Source organism: Lithobates pipiens, unplaced genomic scaffold (genome assembly GCF_037356315.1).
Source record: "Lithobates pipiens isolate NorthernLeopardFrog02 unplaced genomic scaffold, aLitPip1_a1.2 Scaffold_27, whole genome shotgun sequence".
NCBI classification, from domain to species: domain Eukaryota; kingdom Metazoa; phylum Chordata; class Amphibia; order Anura; family Ranidae; genus Lithobates; species Lithobates pipiens.
The window spans coordinates 39300082-39318367 of record NW_027507788.1 but is presented as its reverse complement, the minus strand read 5'-3'; the positions used below and the strand labels follow the sequence as shown (position 1 = coordinate 39318367).

General features: G+C 45.8%; 1 protein-coding gene across 1 annotated transcript in view; it reads left to right on the top strand.

Annotated features, from left to right (window-relative positions):
• The window catches only part of BACE1 (beta-secretase 1), a 78049-nt gene extending 60611 nt beyond the window's left edge, over nucleotides 1-17438 (top strand). Inside the window, exons 7-9 of the mRNA XM_077456853.1 lie at nucleotides 11986-12135; nucleotides 12345-12516; nucleotides 15802-17438. Of these exons, the coding sequence (XP_077312979.1) occupies nucleotides 11986-12135; nucleotides 12345-12516; nucleotides 15802-16043 (564 nt within the window). The 3' untranslated portion in view covers nucleotides 16044-17438. The remainder of the gene's footprint in view (nucleotides 1-11985; nucleotides 12136-12344; nucleotides 12517-15801) is intronic.
• The last annotated feature ends 848 nt before the right edge of the window (nucleotides 17439-18286 follow it).

Here is an 18286-nt window from a genome sequence, read left to right as displayed (position 1 = left end):
GCCAATTATTACTCACAAAGTCAGTTATAGTATAAACTATTACTCACAGAGCCAGTTATAAACTATTACTTACAGAGCCAATTATAAAAAAAAAAGCTCATAGTTACCATTAAGGAAAGGAGCACTCTCTTGCCCTGGAGCATCAGATCTAACCCCTTCACCGGCGGGAAGGGGCGTGGGCGTACACTAGCTTCTCAGCTTCTCCTCTCCTGACTTCCTGGTTGCCAGGTGACAGTGTTGTTGCGGGGCGCATGCACGAACCGTGACTTTCAGTTGTCATGGTGGGTAGGGAAAAGGAGAGACTTTCCAATCCTCCCATCACAGCATATACTTGCACAATTATCCACCCGCGGCCGGCCCTGCCAGCGCGGTCTGCTTTATAGACAGTCCAGGCCTGGTTTAGAGCGATAGCTGTTCACATCTGTTTTTTCATGTTTTTGGGTTTGTGTTCGATATGTGCAAAGAGAGATCACACAAATACTTAACAGTATAACATTTATTAACGATAATGACAGATAGAGATAAAGATAAAGAAAATATGACAAGAATACTTAACTAAAGATTCTGTTTTTGCCACGGGTTCCTCCTGCAGCATGGCCAGATGATCGGATCAGACATTTGCATGGTTGCAAGTTCTGGTGTGAGACTAACTTATTCCAGTTTGGGCTGTGATATTTGTAGTTGTGCATAAGGAATAGACCACCCAAAGCCAATTCCATTTGCAATATGACCCCTCAAGGACTTGGTCAGTTAACAATAACATTCCTTTGGTATAAGGTAAAGCCATGCTTATGTGCTTAACCAAGACCTTAAAATGCCTTAGTGAGCCGCTTTATTAATAAGGAAATGTGAAATATGCAATTTCCCCAACACTCCACCCCCCTGCTCACAAATATCTTATCATGCCTCTAAAGTGTAGAAACCTATTTTCCCTGTCTGATTTACCTACTCAGAAAATCTCATGTTAGGGCTGAAAAATAAAACAAATTTCAAAGCTCAAAAAATATTTAAAAAAAAAAAATATGTTGGACTGACAGAAGACCACCAAACTTATCCTTTCAAAACTGAACATCAAACTTTCTTTTCCAAGAGTTCAAAAGCGTAGAAGCTTGTCAAAGTCCTCCATATCTGGTGATGGACAGCAGAGTCTTATGCCGCGTACACACGGTCAGAGAATCCGTCGGAATGCGTCTTATCGGACCGTGTCGTCAGATAATCCGACTGTGTGTGGTATGCATCGGACTGATTCCGTCCGAATCTCCGTTGGACCCAATTTTCCAACATGTTGGAAATATTTCCCGACCAACTGGGCCGGTCGGACGTAATCCGATCATGTGTAGAGAATTTTGATCGGACCAAGTGCCACGCATGCTCAGATCAAATTCCTACATCAAAGCTATTGGCTACTAGCCTGAATGTAGTCCCATCGTAACTAAATTACGTCATCACGTTCTGAAAGATTGGATTTTTCGACAATTTAGTCGGACCGTGTGTATGCAACAGTTTCGGACAAGATCCGACGGACAAAATTCGACGGAGAAAATCCGTCGGATTTGGTTGTCGAAATCTCCGACCGTGTGTATAGGGGCTTAGACATCCAGTGATCAGATTGCAGCAGCAGCACAGCAATTGCAATGCTGTAAAATTGAAAGAATACAAAGTCCATATCATCCTCCAAACTATTGCAGCTTACAAGTCATAGACATGCAGGCACATAACCACCATGGCAGATGGAACTTTACAGACAGTTCAGGCACTTGGGCATCAGAGCAGATAAAACAGTCCAGATACTCAACCATCAGAACAGATAGAACAATTCAGGTACTTGACCATGACAGCGAATGGAACAATTCAGGTAATTGACCACCAGAGCAGGTGGAACTTGCACCAAATTTTCAGCTGCTGATCAGTGGCAAAGTCTATATAGACAGTTGCTGCTGTCAAAAGCGTTATTGTCTCCTTTCTCCAATATGCTTGTGGTTGACGTCAAGGCGGGTGTGTTACCAAGACTGTCAGTCCAATGATTCATAACCAACAACAATGCCCATATAGCCCCTTATAGATTTCTGAACAGTTAAATCCACAATCCCTAGTGACCTTTTTGTTAAGGGTGAAATGTTGGTACAGGTACACCACCACCCATCTGCCACCTGAATTCTACACTACTCTGTATATAAACTAAACAATGTCCAACCATGGGCCTAGCAAACTACTTAATGTGTGTGTTTCCTCTGTGTACTCCGGTCTCCTCCTACACTCTAAAGATACTCTGGCAGGATAACTGGCTCTTGTCTATATTGACCCCAGTATGTGCATACATATATTACCCATACATAATGTGTCACCTTACTCTACATGCCAGTGCCAAACCTAAGCAATCGGGGATGATTGAGGAAAACCAAACCTGGGAACCTATCTTAATTCATAATAATTTACCAGGAAATATTTAGAAACCTCAACCAAGTGTCTCAAACGTGGTGGTCAAAGGATCGCTAGGTGTCAGATATAACCGACTTTATATGTACAAGAATACCTTATTGTATCCATTGCAAAAATTTGATTCTCTCTAATTGGGATTATGATATAAACCAAAACCAACGACTGAGTGGACATAAAAATACTTTTTCCATAATGAATGATATGATTAGCTTAAATTCAAACCGTCATTCATGTAGAAACATGTACTTTAACCACTTGCAGACCGTATACTTTATATATACGGCACCAAGGCAGCTCTTCTGTGCAAAATCAGGTACTTCTATGTGATTTTGCACTTCCAGGTCTGAGGCACACACGCACGGCCCCCAACGACTTGCTCCCCCTGTGATTGGACACAGCAGGAGCCGATCAGCTGATCTGGTGGACTCGATGTCCACCTGGACCTGCCCATCATTTCTGAGAGAAGCAGAATGGCAGACTGCCAATGTAAACAAGTCACCAATTGCCACAATTTTTAGCTAAATGAATAAAAATTCCATAAAAATATCCCATAGTTTGTAGACGCTACCAACAATATGTAGCAGTATACATATTGGCCTAAATTTATGAAGAAATTCGATTTTTTACATTTTTTTTGGATGTGTTTTATAGCAGACAGTAAAAAATATTGTTTTTTTCTTCAAAATTGCTGTTCTTTTTTTGTTTATAGCGCAAAAAATAAAAACCACAGAGGTGATCAAATACCACCAAAAGAAAGTGCTATTTGTGGGAAAAAAGGACATACATTTTATTTGGGTACAGTGTCGCACAACCGTACAATTGTCAGGTAACGCTGTGCCGTATCTCAAAAAAATGGCCGGCCATGAAGGGAGGTAAACCTTCCGGTGCTCAAGTGGTTAAAGCATACCAATTGTATGTAAAACCCAAGTTAAACCTTTAATGCAGTATCACCCTTTCTCTTTCTGTGCTGTGCACATCCTGTGGATTCTGTTTTTATGCACACTCCAACAGAGGTTCTGCCTACAGTTCCACTACAATGATTATGGCAGAATATACCAAAGTACATGCTGCTATAATCCAGCTTGAACACACACAGGAAAATGGAACAGCACAGGAAGATATACAACCACATTTTTAGTGTAAATGTTTGGGTATCCTTACACCTTCTGAAGCATTAGAAATAAGTAAACCTTTCCAAATGTTATGCAATATTACTATTGATCAAACAGGTAAACAAAGAAAAAAAAAACTTCAATACCCATCACGCAGCATCAAAATTATTAGCTGCTCTGTTTACAATCTTTTTAAACAAAAACTGTCAATACATTCACATAAACAAACAAAATATTAATAACAAAAAGGATGACACAAGTTGTCAATGGAGGCTGTAATCTTCGTCTGTAGTTTTTTGGACATCAAACCATATCAGACAGGTGGATTGATGGTGTTTTGTACTATCTAGACCAGCTTTTCTCAACCTTTTCAACACAGAGGAACCCTTGAAATAGTTCTCCGGTCTCGGGGAACCCCTGCTAAAAATGAGAAATCTACAACTCATGATACATTAGTGTGATGGTCAGTGGGAAGAATGGTCCTTATAATTGTGGTCATTGGGAAGAATTACCTCCTTACAGATAGCTAAAAAGATCAATGATGTGAGTGGGAACTTATCTGAGAGGCAGAAATTGCCCAATGCTGAAGGAACCCCTAGCAACCTCTGGAGGAACCCTGGTTGAGAATCACTGATCTAGAAACTAAACAAAATGAAAGGTCTTAGGCCGCGTACACACGCGCGGACTGTTTGCCCAACCTTGTTCGTCAAACAGTTTCGGCAAACAGTCCGCTCAAAATTTGCATGAGCGGACTTGCCCACACACGAGCGGACTGTTTCAGCGAACTGTTTGCCAAACAGTTCGCTCAACTTTTGAAATGAACGGACTCGCCCACGTAAGGAGGAGGCAAATCCGCCCATTTCGAGCGCGTGTACAGGTAGGCGGGGCCCGCGAAGGAGACGTTGCGGGCTCCGCCGCCTGGAATGGGCTTAAAGGGGAACCCCAACGCCGAAAAAAATCGGCGTGGGGGTTCCCCCAAAGTCCACACCAGACCCTTGTCCGAGCACGCTACCCGGCCGGCCAGGAAAGGGGGGCGAGCGAGCGCGCCCCCCCTCCTGAGCCGTACCAGGCCGCGTGCCCTCAACATGGGGGGTGCCTTGGGGAAGGGGGGGCCGCGCGCCCCCCCCACCCCAAAGCACCTTGTCCCCATGTTGATGAGGACAAGGGCCTCTTCCCGACAACCCTGGCCGTTGGTTGTCGGGGTCTGCGGGCGGGGGGCTTATCGGAATCCGGGAGCCCCCTTTAAGAAGGGGGCCCCCGGATACCGGCCCCCCACCCTATGTGAATGAGTATGGGGTACAATGTACCCCTACCCATTCACCTGTGAAATAAAGTACAAAAAAAAACACAACACAGGGAAAAAATATTTTATTGCACAGCTCCGGGGGTCTTCCGTCTTCGGGGGTCTTCTCGCCGGACTCCTCCGCTATCTGTGTGTAGCTCTTTTGCTAGCGGAGGAGTCTGGCTTTCTTCCTCCCCGCCGCCGGCCTCTTCTCCCGACTTTGGGGGTCTTGTCCCCCTCTTCGGTTCTTCTGCCGGGCCACCGCGCCTTCTTGTAGCTCTTTTGCAGGCGGTGGCCCGGTCTTCTGTCGCCGCTGCCTTCCGTTCTTCTGTCGCCGCCTTCGGTTCTTCTGCCGGGCCACCGCGCCTTCTTGTAGCTCTTTTACAGGCGGTGGCCCGGTCTTCTGTCGCCGCTGTCGTCGCCGCCGCCGCCGCCTTCCGTTCTTGTTCTTCTTCTTGTTCTTCTTCTTCTTCTCCTGGAGATGTTGACTCGACGAGCTCTCCGGCCGGAATGCCAGGGACACGCTCCGCTGCCACTTATATAGTGACAATGGGGCGGTGTCACATGGTATATGTCACATGGGTTGGTCACATGGTGACCCCGCCCCCTTACGATGTCATAGTCCCCATGTGACATCAACCCATGTGACCAACCCATGTGACATATACCATGTGACACCGCCCCATTGTCACTATATAAGTGACCGCACAGCGCGGCTCTGGCATTCCGGCCGGAGAGCTCGTCGAGTCAACATCTCCAGGAGAAGAAGAAGAAGAACAAGAAGAACGGAAGGCGGCGGCGACGACAGCGGCGACAGAAGACCGGGCCACCGCCTGTAAAAGAGCTACAAGAAGGCGCGGTGGCCCGGCAGAAGAACCGAAGGCGGTGACAGAAGAACGGAAGGCAGCGGCGACAGAAGACCGGGCCACCGCCTGCAAAAGAGCTACAAGAAGGCGCGGTGGCCCGGCAGAAGAACCGAAGAGGGGGACAAGACCCCCGAAGTCGGGAGAAGAGGCCGGCGGCGGGGAGGAAGAAAGCCGGACTCCTCCGCTAGTAAAAGAGCTACACACAGATAGCGGAGGAGTCCGGCGAGAAGACCCCCGAAGACGGAAGACCCCCGGAGCTGTGCAATAAAATATTTTTTCCCTGTGTTGTGTTTTTTTTTGTACTTTATTTCACAGGTGAATGGGTAGGGGTACATTGTACCCCATACTCATTCACATAGGGTGGGGGGCCGGTATCCGGGGGCCCCCTTCTTAAAGGGGGCTCCCGGATTCCGATAAGCCCCCCGCCCGCAGACCCCGACAACCAACGGCCAGGGTTGTCGGGAAGAGGCCCTTGTCCTCATCAACATGGGGACAAGGTGCTTTGGGGTGGGGGGCCGCGCGGCCCCCCCTTCCCCAAGGCACCCCCCATGTTGAGGGCACGCGGCCTGGTACGGCTCAGGAGGGGGGGCGCGCTCGCTCGCTCGCCCCCCTTTCCTGGCCGGCCGGGTAGCGTGCTCGGACAAGGGTCTGGTGTGGACTTTGGGGGAACCCCCACGCCGATTTTTTTCGGCGTTGGGGTTCCCCTTTAAGCCCATTCCAGGCGGCGGAGCCCACGACGTCTCCTTCGCGGGCCCCGCCTACCTGTACACGCGCTCGAAATGGGCGGACTTTCCGAGTGGGAACAGTTTGCTCATTTCGAAAGTAGCCTACACACGGGCGGACTGTTCGCTCAAACACAGTTTCAGCGGACAGTTTTTCGGAATTTCCGAAAGACTTTGTCCGTCCAACTGTCCGCTGAAACTGTCCGCTGAAAGCCCACACACGGGCGGACTGTCCGCCCAAACACTGTTCAGCGGACAAGGTTGGGCGAACAGTCCGCCCGTGTGTACGCGGCCTTAGTGGGTTACCATTACATTTCCACCCTAGAAATAAACAAATGGTTAGCAACAAGCCATGTTTCACGAGTGTTTCACGAGTGCACTCTTTTCTACCCATATTAAATGAGCTCATATTAAGTACTTAATTAATTATCACTATGTGAATTTTCATTAAAGGATGGCCATCAAAAGTTGTCAATAACTCACCACGGTTAAAATTACATTCACTATAACATTTATAGTGTGTTCATTACATTGTGCACAAAGATTATACATCACCAAATCATATTGATTTTTCCTATTTCAACCTCTTGTTTATTCCCATACAGATCTTGGAAACTTCTAAAGCCGCGTACACACGGGCGGACTGTATGGCCAACTTAGTCCGTCAGACAATCCGACGGACAGTCCGTCCTACTTTCGAATGAACGGACTTGACCACACACGGATGCAAAACAGTCCGTCGAAAGTTTGCGCGATGACGTGTACAGCACGTACGACGGGACTAGAAATAGGGAGTCCAATACACAGCAATGCAACCTTTCGCCGTGTAAATCCTTTCTGAGCATGCACCATACTTAGTCCGTCGAACTAGCCTACTCACGAGCGGATTGTCCGCTGAAACCAAAGTACGACGGACAATATTATGGAAATTCCGAAATACTTAGTCCGCCAGACTGCACGCTGAAAAAGTCCGCTGAAGCCCACACACGAGCGGACTGTCCGCTGAAATGTGTTTCGACGGACTAAGTTGGCCAGACAGTCCGCCCGTGTGTACGCGGCTTAAGAAAAAACATATAAAACAATCATTATTGTTGTAGTCTAAAGTATCAAACTTCATTACAATTACTAATAAGGACAATATAAAGTACCGTATTTATCGGTGTATAACACGCACCCCAAGTTTAGGAGGGAAGTTTAAGGGGAAAAAAAAAACTTACATTTATATGCCCATCAGTGTCATCTGCAGCCTTGTCCACCATTGCAGCCTTGTCCACCATTGCAGCCTTATGCAGCCTTTTCCACCATTGCAGCCTTATGCAGCCTTGTCCACCATTGCAGTCTTGTCCCCCATTGCAGCCTTATGCAGTCTTGTCCCCCATTGCAGTCTTGTCCCCCATTGCAGCCTTGTCTATTTACTTTGCTATTTGTTTTTTTATTTTTTTTAAATGCCGCCGCCGAGATACAGAGCCGGATGTGTATCTCGGCGGTGTGCGGTAGTTCTCGGCGGGCCTCCGGCGCCTATGGCTCTTCTCGCCAGCTTTCGGGCATTCTCGGCAGCTTTCAGCCGCCGAGAAGAGCCGAAGGCGGCCGAACACTGCCGAGAAAGACCAAAGGCGGCCGAAAGCTGCCGAGAAGAGCCGAAGACAGCCGAAAGCTTCCGAGAATGGCCAAAGGCGGCCGAAAGTTGCAGAGAACGGCCGAAGATGGCCGAAAGCCGCCGATAATGGCCGAAGGCGGCCGAAAGTCGCCTTGAAGAGCCGAAGGCGGCTGAAAGCCGCCCAGAGGCTCAGAATTTCGGGGATCGGCGTATAACACGCACCCACGATTTTCCCCTGCTTTTAAGGGGAAAAAAGTGCGTGTTATATGCCGATAAATATGGTACATATACATTTTTATCTCCAGTGATCTTTCATTATTGTCCTTTCTTAAGCTGTTACTCTTTGCTTGGTCATACATTTAACATGTTATGCAGAACTTGTCTTGTCTAGTCAGCTTGTTCAACTGACTGCCATTAAAAAAAAACACACAGTCTTTATCAATGGGTGGAGCCTTCTCCCCTTTCATGCCCAGTAGGGCGCCCCAATAATCATGGCAGAGTTTAGGAATTTAAAGGATGTCTACCTCAATCAGCCATTTTCTTTCCTTTGTTTCAAATAAATCCTAGAGTTACATAGCAAAAATTAACAATTTCAACTAGGATTTTATTTCTGCAAAATAATTAAACATTCCCTTTGCCTTACAAAACCATCACCCACATCTGAACATCATATTTAACAGTATATTACTAAATCCTTAGATGTTCAGAACTGCCCTGCTTCACAAACAGGCTTCATTCAAAAGAGGTTAAGAGGGGGCTGTCTTCAATGTCTCTTTACCGATCTCCCCTCTTACACAGACACACACAGGCATGTCAAGAGAGGGGTGAGGAATCTAGAGACACAAGCAGGCTGCTCAGCCCCTCACACAGGATGACCCTCGTACATCAGTAACAAAACTTTTTACAAATCAGCCATACTTAGCATTACCTTTCTATCTTAATTCAGGTGACATTGTCACATTTAACACAGACAAAACAACATGCATTCAGCATGTCTTCATACAAGTAAATTTCCTCAACATTAGCTAGCTATGAACAATTCAGACATACACACATCCTACGTTACTGCAGTAGTACAATCTGAGTTGATGATGATTGCCGAGAGGGAGAGGGGAGAGTTAAACTTCCTTCAGGCACAGCAGTACCCCGGGAGGAAGTGGGGGATGGAACTCTCTAAAAAGAGGGTTTCCGTTACCCCCCAAAAAAATGACATGCCAAATGTGGCATGTCAGGGGGTCACCTTCCCTTAAAGCGAAAGTTCCATTTTTGGGTGGATCTCTGCTTTAAAGGGGTTGTAAAGTCAAAAGGTTTTTTATCCTAATGCATTCATTGCATTAAGATAAAAAAGCCTTCTGTGTGCAGCAGCCACCCTAACACTTCCCTGAGGCCCCTCTTCCAGCAATGTCCATGAGTGTCACAGCCATCCAAGATTCTCCCTCCTGATTGGCTGAGACACAGCAGCGGTGCCATTAGCTCCAGCTGCTGCCAATCAGCTAGCCAAACAGGAGAGAGAGGGGGCAAGGCCGGGTCGGGGGTCTGTGTCTGAATGGACACTCGGCTCTGGTGCCCCCATAGCAAGCTGCAAACTGACAAGATGTTAACCCCTTGCCGCCGAGCGTACGCAGATGTGCGTACTCGGCTTCCGGGGGTTATTCCGGGATGATACCCACACCTGCAGGCATCATCCGGTACTGTTTTTTAGAGCGGGTGATTGGTTTTCCAGCTATAACAACCAATGCGGCTAAAAGCCACTCGGCTGTTATGCGGGAGGGGACATTCCCGCCTCCCGCCGCTCTTACCGGTGCTCCCGTTCAATCGGGAGCACCAATCGTACATCCGCTTCCAGCGGCTAGGGAGGGACTGGAATGAAGCTGTAAGCGCCAATGGCGCCGGATTTAAAAATATATACACTATTCAGAATCGCCGAAAACTGCGATCTGAATAATTTGAAGTGTAAAGAAGGGATCGGGGGTCTTGCAAAAAAATTGGGCTAATTTTACTGTTTCGTTTTTTTAAAATTCATGAAAGTGCCCCTTTTCCCAAAAAGTTGCGTTTAAAACACTGCTGCGCAAATACCGTGTGACATAAAATATTGCAACAATCGCCGTTTTATTCTCTAGATTCTCTGCTTAAAAAATATATATAATGTTTGGGGGTTCCAAGTAATTTTCTAGCAAAAAATATGTATTTTAACTTGTAAACACCAAATGTCAAAAATAGGCTTAGTTATGAAAGGGTTAAACCTCTTGTGGATAAGGTAAATGAGAGAAAAGCACATTGGGATGGCTGGGCCAGAAATGCTATTGAAAAACGCTTCTATTTATTATGAAAAAGGGAATTTCTGCCCAAAAAGGTGAACTTATTCTTTAAGTAATATTCCCAAATCCTCCACTAGATCTCTTTGCCCAACATTATTCTATGTCATTTATAAGGCAAATAGCTTTTCTTTCCTGTGGCTTTTGTCAATCATCTTACATTTTCCAACAATAAATTAGATTATTTGATATTTAGCTACCCTTTTTTGCAGTTTTGCCAAGCCCCTTCTGTCATATGTTGCTATAATAATTATACAGAAATTTGTGTAGAGTGACCATAAATGAAGAGATTATAATTGAGTTCACTACGTCATTTATACTGTATATAGAGTAAAAATAACTGTCTTCTTTCTTTTAACTAGTTTTTATCCACATACAAGCAGTCCTAACCATTGCATCCCGAACTTCTGCAACAGGCTAAACAAAAAAGTATCAAATTATATAGCAAAATATATCATAATATAGCATTTCCAAAAATCAAGATTTAAATCTACGCCTTCATAAAAATGTATCATAAGCTTAGTTCACTCGGTTATAATTTGTGTGTTTTTTTTTACGTAAGGTTCACTACTTTGAGCCATGTATTATTTTCAGAATGAATGACCATAACCGCTTTACAAATTGATCTTCATTTTAGGCATACCCCGTCTTTCATAAAATCATGTTGATTCTCTGATGGGACCCATTTACACTATTGCATTGCAGTAACATGCAAGTATTTAATTGTGCTATGCAACAAAACAAGTTGGTAAAACTTCATGGCAGTGGATGCTGGTGCTAAATATTTTGGGGGGGGGGGCGCAATCCAAACCCCCCTTCCCGGCAGATGAACGGTGTGGAATAGCGACAATAGCGAATATTAATTTGCTATTGTCACACAAGTGGTTGGGCTTGGGGTTGTCACACTTGGGGTTGGGGTTTTTACACAAGTGGTTGGGCTTGGGGCTCAGTTCTCTGCTCCCCGAGCCCACCCTTTTTTGAAGCTAATCATGTGCTTCAAGATAAAACCCTGTTGGAATCCATGTGTCCGGAACCCTGCAAGTAGATTAGGGACCAGGTGCATGGATTCGGGGGGCGGCCTCTTATGGATGGGCTGCCACTGCTTCATGGCAAACAGTAAATACTCAATATAGATTCCATTTAAGCACAGTGTAGTTTCATTTAAAGCCATACAGCTGTAATTTGTGTGAAATAATTGTTAGTTTGTTTTTTTGCTATCCTATTGGAGAGATTTACCTATACTTCCTGTGGCATAGCCAAAACAGGAAGTGAGAGGAAATCTTCACAAATTAGGGGAGTCCATTGTGGTCTCCCAGGATCATCAGAACTAGTGTCTCCATTGGAAGATCTCCCCTCTATTACTGTTCTGGGCACAACCGAAAATGTAGGATTTTCTTTTACCTTCGCTTTTGATATTAATAGGAAACAGGACAGATAGAGGGGATGAATAACGGGGGCAACTCCACTCTGTCCAAAACCAAAAAAAAATTTCCTTTAGTTATACTTTCATTTATTAGTAACACATTTGGATGCTGACGCCCCTTTGTATTCTTTACATTATTACTCCAACCACTACTAATTTTGTGACTTTTTAGTAATACAGATACTATAAATTACTTATTTTCAAGACATCTCAATGTGGTTCTCTGTAGACAGAGAAATTCCCTGATGGATTCTGGATGGGAGAACAGTTAGTTTGCTGGCAGGAGGGTACTACACCATGGAACATATTTCCTGTGATATCCCTTTATCTAATGGGTGAAGGTGCAAATGAATCTTTCCGCATCACCATCTTGCCGCAGGTTAGTAGTTACCATCTTTTTCTCTGGCATCATCTTAACTGTGTTGTTATATTGATATGTAATGTGTAGCTTACTTTTTTTATATACACTTTCTCCAAACTTTAATAAAATGTGTTAGATTTTCACATAGTATTTGCTACACTGTAACATTTTGTTTCCATCTCCTTACTAGACTCTCACCAATTCACTGATCTTTACCCTTATTGCAGCAATACCTGCGGCCTGTGGAGGACATAGCCACATCTCAGGATGACTGTTATAAATTTGCAGTGTCTCAGTCTTCTACTGGAACAGTAATGGGTGCGGTCATCATGGAAGGTTTCTATGTTATTTTTGATCGTGCACGTAAACGGATTGGCTTTGCTGTCAGCACATGCCATGGTGAGAACCAATTTAATATATTAATTAAGACCTGATGCATTAAGACCTGATGCATGTACAAAAGTAAAATAAGGGGATTGTAACAGTCAAAGTACTTATTTTGTATTTGTGATTTTATGGTGGTAAGTAGCAGTTAAAGCGACATTAAAGCTTAATTTTTTTTTTATAATAAAATTACAAACATGTCATACTTACCTGCTCTGTGTAATGGTTTTGCACAGAGCAGTCCCGATCTGCTTTTTCTGGGGTCCCCCCACCAGCGCTCCAGGCTCCTCCTCTGTGGCAAGTGCCCCCATGGAAAACAGCTTTCAATGGAGGCACCCATGTGTACTCGCTCCCGAGCCACTCTGCCTGTGACTATTGACACAAAGAGGGTGGGGACAAGCGAGCGCCCCCGCCCTCCTGAGCTATACCAGGCCGCGCGCCCTCAACATGGGGAGTGCCTTGGGGAAAGGGGGGTCCCCCCACCCCAAAGCACCTTGTCCCCATGTTGATGAGGACAAGGGCCTCTTACCGACAACCCTGGACGTTGGTTGATGGGGTCTGCGGGCGGGGGGCTTATCGGAATCCCTGAGCCCCCTTTAATAAGGGGGCCCCCAGATATCGGCCCCCCACCCTATGTGAATGAGTATGGGGTACATTGTACCCCTACCCATTCACCTGGTGAAAAAAGTGTAAATAAAAAACACAACACAAGTTTTTAAAATAATTTATTAGACAGCTTCAGTGGTCTTCTTCCATCTTGAGGGTCTTCTCGCTGGACTCCGCTATCTTCTGCTAGCTCTTTTACTAGCGGAGGAACCCGGCTTTCTTATTTTGTCGCCGCCACCATCCGGGGGTCTTCTTCCGACTTCGGGGTCTTGTCTCGCTCTTCTGGGGTCTTGTCCCGCTCTTCGGTTCTTCTGCCGGGCCTTCGCTATCTTCTTATAGCTCTTTTACTAGCGTTGGCCCGATCTACTGATGCCGCCGCCTTCTTCTCTTCTTCCTTACGATGTCGACGCTCTCTGTGGCCGCAATGGCAGGGACGCGTTGTGCGGCGACTTATATAGGGACAAGGGGTGGGGGTCACCGAGTGATGTCACATGGTGACCCCGCCCCTTATGATGGCACAGTCCCAGCATCCTCCGGGAATGTGACATCATAAGGGGCGGGGTCACCATGTGACATCACCTGGTGACCCCGCCCCGTGTCCCTATATAAGTCGCCGCATAATGCGTCCCTGCCATTGAGGCCAGAGAGAGTGTTGTGTCAACATCGCAAGGAATAAGAAGAGAAGAAGGCGGTGGCGACAGAAGACCGGGCCAACGCTAGTAAAAGAGCTATAAGAAGATAGCAGAGGCCCGGGAGAAGAACCGAAGAGTGTCACAAGGCCCCAGAAGAGTGGGACAAGACCCCAAAGTCGGAAGAAGACCCCCGCAGGCCCCCCTTTCCCCAAGGCACCTGCCATGTTGAGGGCACGCGGCCTGGTACGGCTCAGGAGGGGGGGGCGCTCGCTCGTCCCCACCCCTTTCCTGGCCGGCCGGGCCGCATGCTCGGATAAGGGTCTGCTATGTACTTTGAGACTTTGGGGGGGCCCCCATGTTGATGAGGACAAGGGCCTCTTACCGACAACCCTGGACTTTGGTTGATGGGGTCTGCGGGCGGGGGGCTTATCGGAATCGGTGAGCCCCCTTTAATAAGGGGGCCCCCAGATATCGGCCCCCCACCCTATGTGAATGAGTATGGGGTACATTGTACCCCTACCCATTGTACCCCTACCCATTCACCTGGTGAAAAAAGTGTAAATAAAAAACACAACACAAGTTTTTAAAATAATTTATTAGACTGCTTCAGTGGTCTTCTTCCATCTTGAGGGTCTTCTCGCTGGACTCCTCCGCTATCTTCTGCTAGCTCTTTTACTAGCGGAGGAACCCGGCTTTCTTATTTCGTCGCCGCTACCATCAGGGGGTCTTCTTCCGACTTCGGGGTCTTGTCTCGCTCTTCTGGGGTCTTGTCCCGCTCTTCGGTTCTTCTACCGGGCCTTCGCTATCTTCTTATAGCTCTTTTACTAGCGTTGGCCTGATCTGCTGATACCGCCGCCTTCTTCTCTTCTTCCTTACGATGTCGACGCTCTCTGTGGCCGCAATGGCAGGGACGCGTTGTGCGGCGACTTATATAGGGACAAGGGGTGGGGTCACCGAGTGATGTCACATGGTGACCCCGCCCCTTATGATGGCACAGTCCCAGCATCCTCCGGGAATGTGACATCATAAGCGGCGGGGTCACCACGTGACATCACCTGGTGACCCCGCCCCGTGTCCCTATATATGTCGCCGCATAATGCGTCCCTGCCATTGAGGCCAGAGAGAGTGTTGTGTCAACATCGCAAGGAATAAGAAGAGAAGAAGGCGGTGGCGACAGAAGACCGGGCGAGCGCTAGTAAAAGAGCTATAAGAAGATAGCAGGGGAAGAAGAACCGAAGAGTGTCACAAGGCCCCAGAAGAGTGGGACAAGACCCCAAAGTCGGAAGAAGACCCCCGCAGGCCCCCCTTTCCCCAAGGCACCTGCCATGTTGAGGGCACGCGGCCTGGTACGGCTCAGGAGGGGGGGGCGCTCGCTCGTCCCCACCCCTTTCCTGGCCGGCCGGGCTGCATGCTCGGATAAGGGTCTGCTATGTACTTTGAGACTTTGGGGGGGCCCCCATGCCGTTTTTTCGGTGTAGGGCTTCCCCTTTAAATCCATACCAGGTGACGGGGCCAGTGAGGTGTCAGTCTCGTCAATGAAGGTGGCGACATTGACTTCCTTCGCTAGTCCCGGCTACCTGGAGCCACGTTCAAAATGAACAGACTTTTCTCCGTGTGTGGGCAAGTCCGTCCATTTCAAAAGTCCGGCGGACTCCCGCCATAGTCCGGCGGGTTGTCCACCGGACCTAGCCCGCCGCAAAAGTCCGGTCATGTGTGGGCAGGTCCGCTCGTTCAGAAAGTCCGGCGGACCTCAGCTGCAAAGTCCGGCGGTTTGTCATCCGGATTAAGTCCACTGGATAGTCCGATCGTGTGTACGTGGCATAAGAAATTTCACAAATTTAATAACTGTTTAGTGTTTTGTGTGTGTGTGTGTGAGGGGGGGTGTACTAATGGGGGATTTTTTTTAAATCCCAGAGTTCTGCTTTAACCCCACTAATGTATCATTCCTGGAGTTCTTCTTTTGTTCTTTGAAATGTTGGAACTTTTGTCCCTTGTTGAGATTACTGTCAGTTAATAAAGAATTAAATGAAATCACACCCATCTTTTGTTGTATCTCTTGCAGTGCATGACTTCTCTCGCAAGGCCTCGGTGGATGGTCCATTCTATGCCTCTAACTTAGAAGATTGCGGGTATAACACTCCACAGCTGGATGAGTCAGCTTTGATGACTACGGCCTATGTAATGGCTGGCGTGTGTGCCCTGTTTATGCTGCCCCTTTGTCTAATGCTCTTCCAATGGCGTTGTTTTCGCTGCCTAAGACAATCGCAAGATGATTTTGCTGACGATATTTCCCTGCTGAAATAGACAATCACCTCCTTACCCTTATTCTGAGTTGACTGAACTTCAGTCCTAGAAAGACTGCGTAACCTGTACACGAGGATCCACCCGGGGCCCTCTTGCTGCAGCAACGACTCCCAGATAAACAAAGAAACCTAATTCTAGGGGTCTACCAAGCAATGGATTCTTTTACAGCTTTACAATACAGCCTCTTGAATTACTACTGGTTAAGTAAAAATGCATCTTCCTGTGTTACCACTGTTAAAAGAAATTAACAAAGGAAGCTTTCATTAACATTAAGCCATATTTAAGACTAACAAACTGCATTCCCTGTGGTTTATGTGTAATATGACTTCTTTTGGAGTTTGGTTTACGTTTGATGAACTAACCAATTATAATAGGCAGGGAGGTGATAGCAAAATAGGAAATGTTTAAAAGGTGCACAAGGGCAGCATATAGAGAGATTATGGTTCATGGATTCTGAATAGCTGGACATGTGGCCATTTACTGGCGCATGGTACTTTATTGGCAGGTCTGTTGCCAGTGTCAGCATATTTATGGAGAATATTCAGTGCCTGCTGAAGGTGACATGATTTCTTCCTAGTCCATATGGCTACAATGCATTGAGGACCAAACCTTTATTATTAGAAAGGAAACAATTTAATACTATAAGAGAAAGCCTTTTTTAATTTATATATTTAGATGTGTATATCAGAAAGTCAGCTCTCATTCCCCCGAAGATTAAAGCTAAAATCCAGGCTAAACACATTTTGGCCAAATACAGGAGGCACGTGTATTCGTACATGAAACATAAGTCTTATTTGTGTATTACCTTCAGACCTGCGCAGTATTCCTGTAGGAAACAACTATGCAGGAGTATCCTGAAATAAAGACCGGTCAATGCTGCCATCTCTCTCCGTGTGCAGGATGACTGGTCTTGTATCCGACCCCCTCTTATCATTTTCTGGAGCCAGCCTAGGCTCCATCCACACGCAGGCTATGTACAGCACAGTGATGATGTCACCTTCTTTTACAAGGTATTCTCTGGGTTTGCAAAGCCATTTTGGGTACTTAAAGTGAATTTTTATCTTTTGTGGCTATTAAAGTAGTACTAAACTCTAAACATTTTTATCTTAATGCATTCTCTGTATTAAGGTAAAAAAACACCCACTATTGATATACAACAAACGAAATACTCTTGCACATAAGTATGATAGCCCAGCATTCATACAGTGCCTTGAAAAAGTATTCGCACCCCTTGACATTTTTCACATTTTGTCATGTTACAACCAAAAATTTATTTTATTGGGATTGTATGTGATAAACCAACACAAAGTGGCACATAATTGTGAAGTGCAAGGAAAATGATAAATGTTTTTCGATTTTTTTTTTTACAAATAAATATCTGAAGAGTGTGGCGTGCATTTGTGTTCAGCCCCTTTTACTCTGATACCCCCTAACTAAAATCTAGTGGAACCAATTGCCTTCAGAAGTCACCTAATTAGTAAATAGAGTCCACCTGTGTGTAATTTATTCTCAGCATAAATGTAGCTGTTCTGCGAAGCCCTCAGAGGTTTGAGAACATTAGTGAACAAACAGCATTATGAAGGCCAAGACAGGTCAGGGATGAATATATAAAAATGATGTGCAGCACTCAAAAGTAAATATGCAAAATTAATTAAGTAAAATGTTAATGACCACAGAGAATAGAATTATGTACTTCTACACATTCTAAATAGTGTAAATGACCATAAACAATATGTGGAAAAGTGACGTGAAAAGTCAACAAGTAAAATATATATGACTACAAACAGTAAATGTAATTATATAAAATAGTGATGTGAATATCACAGGACATCCAATGTTCAATAAGTCCATATATTGTCATACAAAGATTAATATAATGTGAAAAAAAGTCCATAAAAAAAGTAGTGAGGAGAGGATGACTTCTCCCAGAAAGGTATTTCCAAGTAACATCAATATTATGTGAAAAAATAGCAATAAAACCACCACCGGTTGTAAGAAGGCTTACCAAAGTAAGAGGACTCAAATGGCCATACGCTCAATGAGTATATAGGGCTTGTGGTGTAAAACACCAATGCAGGGATCATCTACGCCTGTAGTCAAGATCAGAGTGGAAGGTGGTCCATCCATCCAGAGATCAACACAAAGCATTGCCTCATGCAGTCAAATATGGATGTATTTATCATGTCAAACCCCAAATAAGAAGGGGGGAATAAAACCTGTATAGCTGCTGTACAGGTATCTTT